Source organism: Oncorhynchus nerka, linkage group LG24 (assembly GCF_034236695.1).
Source record: "Oncorhynchus nerka isolate Pitt River linkage group LG24, Oner_Uvic_2.0, whole genome shotgun sequence".
NCBI lineage: Eukaryota > Metazoa > Chordata > Actinopteri > Salmoniformes > Salmonidae > Oncorhynchus > Oncorhynchus nerka.
This window is the reverse complement of record NC_088419.1, coordinates 90,135,766-90,144,037: the sequence shown is the minus strand read 5'-3', so window position 1 is coordinate 90,144,037 and position 8,272 is coordinate 90,135,766. Positions and strand designations below refer to the sequence as shown.

At 55.4% G+C, this 8,272-nt stretch overlaps 1 protein-coding gene across 1 annotated transcript in view; it reads left to right on the top strand.

Annotated features, from left to right (window-relative positions):
- The window catches only part of anos1b (anosmin 1b), a 186,750-nt gene that overhangs the window by 114,246 nt on the left and 64,232 nt on the right, over positions 1–8,272 (top strand). Inside the window, exons 4-5 of the mRNA XM_065009282.1 lie at positions 2,918–3,125; positions 4,822–5,006. Of these exons, the coding sequence (XP_064865354.1) occupies positions 2,918–3,125; positions 4,822–5,006 (393 nt within the window). The remainder of the gene's footprint in view (positions 1–2,917; positions 3,126–4,821; positions 5,007–8,272) is intronic.

Here is an 8,272-nt window from a genome sequence, read left to right as displayed (position 1 = left end):
TCCTCCCCACTTCTCACAGCCTGCCTCCTCCCCACTTCTCACAGCCAGCCTCCTCCCCACTTCTCACAGCCAGCCTCCTCCCCACTTCTCACAGCCAGCCTCCTCCCCACTTCTCACAGCCAGACTCCTCCTCTCTCTCTCCCCACAGCCAGCCTCCTCACCCCTCTCACACCCAGACTCCTCCTCTCTCTCCTCACAGCCAGCCTCCTCACCCCTCTCACACCCAGACTCCTCCTCTCTCTCTCCTCACAGCCAGACTCCTCCTCTCTCTCTCCTCACAACCAGACTCCTCACCCCTCTCACAGCCAGACTCCTCCTCTCTCTCTCCTCACAGCCAGACTCCTCCTCTCTCTCCTCACAGCCAGACTCCTCCTCTCTCTCCTCACAGCCAGACTCCTCCTCTCTCTCCTCACAGCCAGACTCCTCCTCTCTCTCTCCTCACAACCAGACTCCTCCTCTCTCTCTCCTCACAACCAGCCTCCTCAACCCTCTCACAGCCAGACTCCTCCTCGCTCTCTCCTCACAGCCAGACTCCTCTTCTCTCTCTCCTCACACCCAGACTCCTCCTCTCTCTCTCCTCACAGCCAGACTCCTCCTCTCTCACTCCTCACAGCCAGCCTCCTCACCCTTCTCACAGCCAGACTCCTCTCTCTCTCTTCACAGTGTGTGTGTGTGTGTGTGCGTGTGGATGTGCGTGTGTGCGCACATGTGTGTGTTGCGTGTGTGTGTGTGAGTGTGTTGTGTGTGTCTGTGTGCGTCTGTGGGTGGGTGTGTGTATTAGTGAGTTATAGCCATTGGCAATAGGTGTGTGTTTGTGTGTATATACTGCCATACACAGAGGCCTGCCAAGGTGCTGGTGGTTATCTTTATGTTGCCAGTTTTCCCTGTTAGGTTTGTGTTTATACTGATCCTATATGGCAGAGACTGGCCATGGTGCTGAAGGGGACTGTCTGTGTGTGTCAGTGTGTTTGCATGCATACTTGAGTTGAATCCTTGCCAGTGTTCCATCCTGTAGGTTTGTTTGTGTGTATATGGCCATATGCAGGGCCTATCCAGTACCATGGTGGTTTTGGAGACTGTAAGAGACGAGACAGACAGCACAACACCAATATCAACTGTCTGTCTGTCTGTCTGTCTGTCTGTCTCCCTCCCTCACTCCTCCTACTGTCCCTCTCCATCCCTCCCTCCCTCACTCCTCCTACTGTCCCTCTCCATCCCTCCCTCCCTCACTCCTCCTACTGTCCCTCTCCATCCCTCCCTCCCTCACTCCTCCTACTGTCCCTCGCCATCCCTCCCTCCCTCCCCACCTCCCCTCCCTACCCCTCCCTCCCTCTTCCTCCTGTCCCTCGCCATCCCTCCCTCCCTCCCACCTCCCCCTGTCCCCCTCCCTACCCCTCCCTCCCTCCTCCTCCTGTCCTCGCCATCCCTCCCTCCCTCCTCCCCCCTGTCCCTCTCCCTCCCTCTTCCTCCTACTGTCCCTCTCCCTCCCTCCCTCCCTCTTCCTCCTGTCCCTCTCCATCCATCCCTCCCCTCACTCCTCCTACTGTCCCTCTCCCTCCCTCTTCCTCCTGTCCCTATCCATCCTTCCCTCCCTCCTCCCCTGTCCCTCTCCATCCCTCCCTCTTCCTCCTGTCCTTCTCCATCCCTCCCTCCCTCTCTCACTCCTCCTACTGTCCCTCCCCTCCCTCCCTCTTCCTCCTGTCCCTCTCCATCCCTCCCTCCCTCCTCCCCTGTCCCTCTCCATCCCTCCCTCTTCCTCCTGTCCCTCTCCATCCCTCCCTCCCTCCCTCACTCCTCCTACTGTCCCTCTCCCTCCCTCCCTCTTCCTCCTGTCCCTCTCCATCCCTCCCTCCCTCCTCCCCTGTCCCTCTCCATCCCTCCCTCCCTCACTCCTCCTACTGTCCCTCTCCATCCCTCCCTCCCTCACTCCTCCTACTGTCCCTCGCCATCCCTCCCTCCCTCCCACCTCCCCCTCCCTCCCTCTTCCTCCTGTCCCTCGCCATCCCTCCCTCCCTCCCACCTCCCCTGTCCCCCTCCCTACCCCTCCCTCCCTCCTCCTCCTGTCCCTCGCCATCCCTCCCTCCCTCCTCCCCCCTGTCCCTCTCCCTCCCTCCCTCCCTCTTCCTCCTGTCCCTCTCCATCCATCCCTCCCTCACTCCTCCTACTGTCCCTCTCCCTCCCTCTTCCTCCTGTCCCTATCCATCCTTCCCTCCCTCCTCCCTGTCCCTCTCCATCCCTCCCTCTTCCTCCTGTCCTTCTCCATCCCTCCCTCCCTCTCTCACTCCTCCTACTGTCCCTCCCCTCCCTCCCTCTTCCTCCTGTCCCTCTCTCCATCCCTCCCGCCCTCCCTCACTCCTCCTACTGTCCCTCTCCCTCCCTCCCTCTTCCTCCTGTCCCTCTCCATCCCTCCCTCCCTCCTCCCCTGTCCCTCTCCATCCCTCCCTCTTCCTCCTGTCCTTCTCCATCCCTCCCTCCCTCCCTCACTCCTCCTACTGTCCCTCTCCCTCCCCTCCCTCCCTCTTCCTCCTGTCCCTCTCCATCCCTCCCTCCCTCCCTCCCTCACTCCTCCTACTGTCCCTCTCCCTCCCTCCCTCTTCCTCCTGTCCCTCTCCATCCCTCCCTCCCTCCTCCTCCCTGTCCCTCTCCATCCCTCCCTCTTCCTCCTGTCCTTCTCCATTCCTCCACCCCTCCTCCTCCCTGTCTCTCCATCCATCCCTCCTCCCCCTGTCTCTCCATCCATCTATCCCTCTCCATCCCTCCTCCCCTGTGCCTCTCCATTCTTCCATCCCCCCTCCCCTGTCACACTCTATCCCTCCATCCCTCCTCCTCTGTCCCTCTCCATTCTTCCATCCCCCCTCCCCCTGTACCTCCCTCCATCTAACCATCTCCCTCCCTCCTCCCCCTGTCCCTCCCTCAGAAGCATCATGAGTGTGTGACCAGTTGGGAGTTCTTGGTGTCTCTGAGGTCAGGGAAACAGGGGGACTGCCCCCCTCCCCAGCGAGCCATGGGATTTGCTGCCGCCTGCGTGGAGAGCTGCTCCGCTGACAAACACTGCTCTGCCTCCAAGAAGTGCTGCTCCAATGGCTGTGGACACACCTGCCAGGCTCCAGCCAATCTCTATAAAGGTCCCACTATATCCACTTTGTGTACATGTTTATTTTAATCAATAGATACGGAGTGTGTGTGTTAAGACCGAAGGGGGGTGTTAAGACAGAAGGGGGTGTTAAGACAGAAGAGGTGTGTGTGTTAAGACAGAAGGGGGGTGTTAAGACAGAAGGGGGTGTGTTAAGACAGAAGGGGGTGTTAAGACAGAAGAGGTGTGTGTGTGTGTGTTTGTGTTAAGACAGAAGGGGGTGTGTTAAGACAGAAGGGGGGTGTTAAGACAGAAGAGGCGTGTGTGTGTGTGTTTGTGTTAAGACAGAATGGGGGTGTTAAGACAGAAGGGGGGTGTTAAGACAGAAGAGGTATGTGTGTGTGTTTGTTTGTGTTAAGACAGAATGGGGGTGTTAAGACAGAAGAGGCGTGTGTGTGTGTGTTTGTGTTAAGACAGAATGGGGGTGTTAAGGCAGAAGGGGGGTTGTTAAGACAGAAGAGGTGTGTGTGTGTGTGTGTGTTTGTTTGTGTTAATACAGAATGGGGGTGTTAAGACAGAAGAGGTGTGTGTGTGTGTGTGTTTGTGTTAAGACAGAATGGGAGTGTTAAGACAGAAAGAGGGTGTTAAGACAGAAGGGGGGGTGTCAAGATAGAAGGGGTGTGTGTGTGTTAAGATAGAAGGGGGGGTGTCAAGATAGAAGGGGTGTGTGTGTATTAAGATAGAAGGGAGGGTGTTAAGACAGAAGGGGTGTGTGTGTGTTAAGACAGAAGAGGGAAATGTCAAGACAGAAAGGTGTGTGTGTGTTAAGACATATGGGATGTGTGTGTTAAGACAGAAGAGGGAAATGTCAAGACAGAAAGGTGTGTGTGTGTGTTAAGACATATGGGATGTGTGTGTTAAGACAGAAGGGATGTGTGTGTTAAGACATATAGGATGTGTGTGTTAAGACAGAAGGGTATGTGTTAAGACAGAAGGGGGAGTGTTAAGACAGAAGGGGGTGTTAAGACAGAAGGGGGTGTTAAGACAGAAGGGGGCGTTTTAAGACAGAAGGGGGTGTTAAGACAGAAGGGGGTGTTAAGACAGAAGGGGGGTGTTAAGACAGAAGGGGTGTGTGTTAAGACAGAAGGGGGGTGGTGTTAAGACAGAAGGGGGGTGTCAAGATAGAAGGGGTGTGTGTGTGTTAAGATAGAAGGGGGTGTCAAGATAGAAGGGGTGTGTGTGTATTAAGATAGAAGGGAGGGTGTTAAGACAGAAGGGGTGTGTGTGTGTTAAGACAGAAGAGGGAAATGTCAAGACAGAAAGGTGTGTGTGTGTTAAGACATATGGGATGTGTGTGTTAAGACAGAAGAGGGAAATGTCAAGACAGAAAGGTGTGTGTGTGTGTTAAGACATATGGGATGTGTGTGTTAAGACAGAAGGGATGTGTGTGTTAAGACATATAGGATGTGTGTGTTAAGACAGAAGGGTATGTGTTAAGACAGAAGGGGGAGTGTTAAGACAGAAGGGGGGTGTTAAGACAGAAGGGGGTGTTAAGACAGAAGGGGGCGTTTTAAGACAGAAGGGGGTGTTAAGACAGAAGGGGGGTGTTAAGACAGAAGGGGGTGTTAAGACAGAAGGGGTGTGTGTTAAGACAGAAGGGGGGTGGTGTTAAGACAGAAGGGGGGTGTTAAGACAGAAGGGGGGGTGTTCGTGTGTGACTCATTATTCTCCTCACCTGACCCATGCAGGCGTACCTCTGAAGCCCAGGAAGGACATATTATTTCTGGAGGACCAGCAGGGTCAACTGGAGGTCAGATGGGTGTCAAAGTTCAATGTGACCATCGAGCCAGTCCTCTACATCCTGCAGCGCAGGTGGAACCACGGAATACACCCCAGCGAGGACGACGCCTCGCCCTGGCACACCGTCGTCATGGTAACAATCCCAACCTCCGACCCCTGCAGTTTTATTTTGTGTATTTTTTTTTTTTTGGGGGGGGGGGTCGTCCTCGCTGGGGTGTAAACGAGATCGTCCAAAGATATTCAATTACTTTTGGAACTGTTTGTGTCTATGTATTACTGAAAACCAACTCATGTCAGCACTAAAGCCTTCATCAAGGTGCTAAACTGTCTAGCCGTTGAAACTGCTCTCTCACCACCCATGCCTGTCTAAACTAGCCTGTTTATGTATGTACGCCCACGTGTGTGTGTGTGTGTGTGTGTGTGTGTGTGTCCGCGCGCATGCATGTGTGTTTCTGTCTGTGTCTACAGTGTGTGTGTGGTGTAGGCTGAGGTTAGATAAATAACCCAGGCTTTAGGAGGGACCACAGCCAGTCATGGTTTTTGCACTGTTGAGCCCTGTCTAACTAAAGGTCCCCATTATGGTATTAGATGGCTGTGTGGAGGCAGACTCCCATCAGCCTCAGTTACATCATGAGGCCTGGAAAACATGGAGGAGCTTAACAAGACTCCCATCAGCCTCAGTTACATCATGAGGCCTGGAAAACATGGAGGAGCTTAACAAGACTCCCATCAGCCTCAGTTACATCATGAGGCCTGGAAAACATGGAGGAGCTTAACAAGACTCCCATCAGCCTCAGTTACATCATGAGGCCTGGAAAACATGGAGGAGCTTAACAAGACTCCCATCAGCCTCAGTTACATCATGAGGCTTGGAAAACATGGAGGAGCTTAACAAGACTCCCATCATCCTCAGTTACATCATGAGGCCTGGAAAACATGGAGGAGCTTAACAAGACTCCCATCAGCCTCAGTTACATCATGAGGCCTGGAAAACATGGAGGAGCTTAACAAGACTCCCATCATCCTCAGTTACATCATGAGGCCTGGAAAACATGGAGGAGCTTAACAAGACTCCCATCAGCCTCAGTTACATCATGAGGCCTGGAAAACATGGAGGAGCTTAACAAGACTCCCATCAGCCTCAGTTACATCATGAGGCCTGGAAAACATGGAGGAGCTTAACAAGACTCCCATCATCCTCAGTTACATCATGAGGCCTGGAAAACATGGAGGAGCTTAACAAGACTCCCATCAGCCTCAGTTACATCATGAGGCCTGGAAAACATGGAGGAGCTTAACAAGGCAGGCGTTCAACACACAGTGTAGTTCAGAAGGAGTGTTGTGCTCTCCACTCCAAACTCCATCAAATAGCATATTTATTTGACAAGTGATTCAACACACGCATGCTCATTCACTCATTCACACACAAAACACTGCATGGATTAGAGTTGTACTGAGAGTCAGTGGAAGAGAACTGGACTGGAGTCAGTGGAAGAGAACTGACCTGGAGTCAGTGGAAGAGAACTGACCTGGAGTCAGTGGAAGAGAACTGACCTGGAGTCAGTGGAAGCAGGAGAGACTATATGACCATGTTACTTGTATGGAATTGAACTCTTTCAAGGCTCCACTCTGGTATAGGAAGGCTCTTCATTGCTCCTCCCTCCCTCCCTCTATCCCTTTATCCATCCCTCCAACCCTCCCTTCCCCTCCTCTCCGTCCCTCCCTCCCTCCCTCCCTCCCCTCCATCCATCCCTCCCCCCCTCTATTCATCCATCTCTCCCTTCCCCTCCATCTCTCCCTTCCCCTCCATCCCTCCCCTCCTCTCCATCCCTCCCTCCCATTTATCCCTCCCCCCCCTCCATTCATCCCCTTCATCCCTCCCTCCCATCCCTCCACCCCTCCTCTCCATCCCTCCCTCCATCTCCCCCTCCATCCATCCCTCCCTCCCCCCCTATTCATCCATCTCTCCCTTCCCCTCCATCTCTCCCTTCCTCCATCTCTCCCCCCTTCCCCCATCTCTCCCTTCCTCTCCATCCCTCCTCTCCATCCCTCCCTCCCCTTTATCCCTCCCTCCCCCATCCATTCATCCCTCCATCTTTCCCTCTCTCCATCCATCCCTCCACCCCTCCCCTCTCCATCCCTCCTCCCCTCCCTTCCTCTCCATCCCCTCCATCCCCCTCCCCTCCCCTCCATCCATCCCTCCCTCCATCCCCTCCATCCATCCCTCCCCTCTATCCATCCATCCCTCCACCCCCTCCTCTCCATCCCTCCCCCCTCCCTCCTCTCCCCTCCCCTCCCTCCCTCCATCCCCTCCATCCATCCCTCCCCTCTATCCATCCATCCATCCCTCCCCCTCTATTCATCCATCTCTCCCTTCCCCTTCATCCCTCCCTCCCATCCCTCCACCCCTCCTCTCCATCCCTCCTCCCTCCCCTCCATCCCTCCCTCCCTCTCCATCCCTTTATCCATCCCTCCTCTCATCCCTCCCTTCCCATCATCCCTTTATCCATCCCTCCTCTCCATCCCTCCCTCCCCTCCATCCCTTTATCCATCCCTCCTCTCCATCCCTCCCCCTTCCCATCCATCCCTCCCTCCCCTCCTCTCCATCCCTCCTTCCCATCCATCCCTCCCTCCCTCCTCTCCATCCCTCCCTCCCTCCCCTCCATCCCTCCCTCCCCTCCATCCCTTTATCCATCCCTCCCTCCCATCCCTCCATCCCTCCCCTCTATCCAACCATCCATCCATCCCTCCCCTCCAACTCTCCCTTCCCCTCCATCTTTCCCCTCTATCCATCCATCCATCCCTCCCTCCCCTTCATCCATCTCTCCCCTCCCCTCCATCCCTCCCCTCCATCCTCCCCTCTATCCATCCATCTCTCCCGTCCCCTCCATCTTTCCCCTCTATCCATCCATCCCTCCCTCCCCTTCATCCATCTCTCCCTTCCCCCTCCATCCCTCCCTACCCTTCATCCATCCCTCCCCTCCTCTCCACCCCTCCCCTTCATACATCCTTCCCCTCCATCCCTCCCCTCTATCCATCCATCCCTCCCCTCCCCTCCTCTCCATCCCTCCCTCCTCTCCATCCCTCCCCTCCATCCATCCATCCCTCCCCTCCATCCCTCCCCTCCATCCATCCCTCCCTCCCCTCCATCCCTCCCCTCCATCCATCCCTACCTCCCCTCCATCCCTCCTCCCTCCCCTCCATCCCTCCCTCCCCTCCATTCCTCCCCTCTGTCCATCCATCCATCCATCCAACCCCTCCATCCATCCCTCCCTTCCCCCATCATCCCTCCCCTCCATCCATCCCTCCCTTTCCCTCCATCCCTCCCTCCATCCCTCCCTCCCCTCATCCCTCCCCTCCATCCATCCATCCATCCATCCATCCCTCCCCTCCATCCAT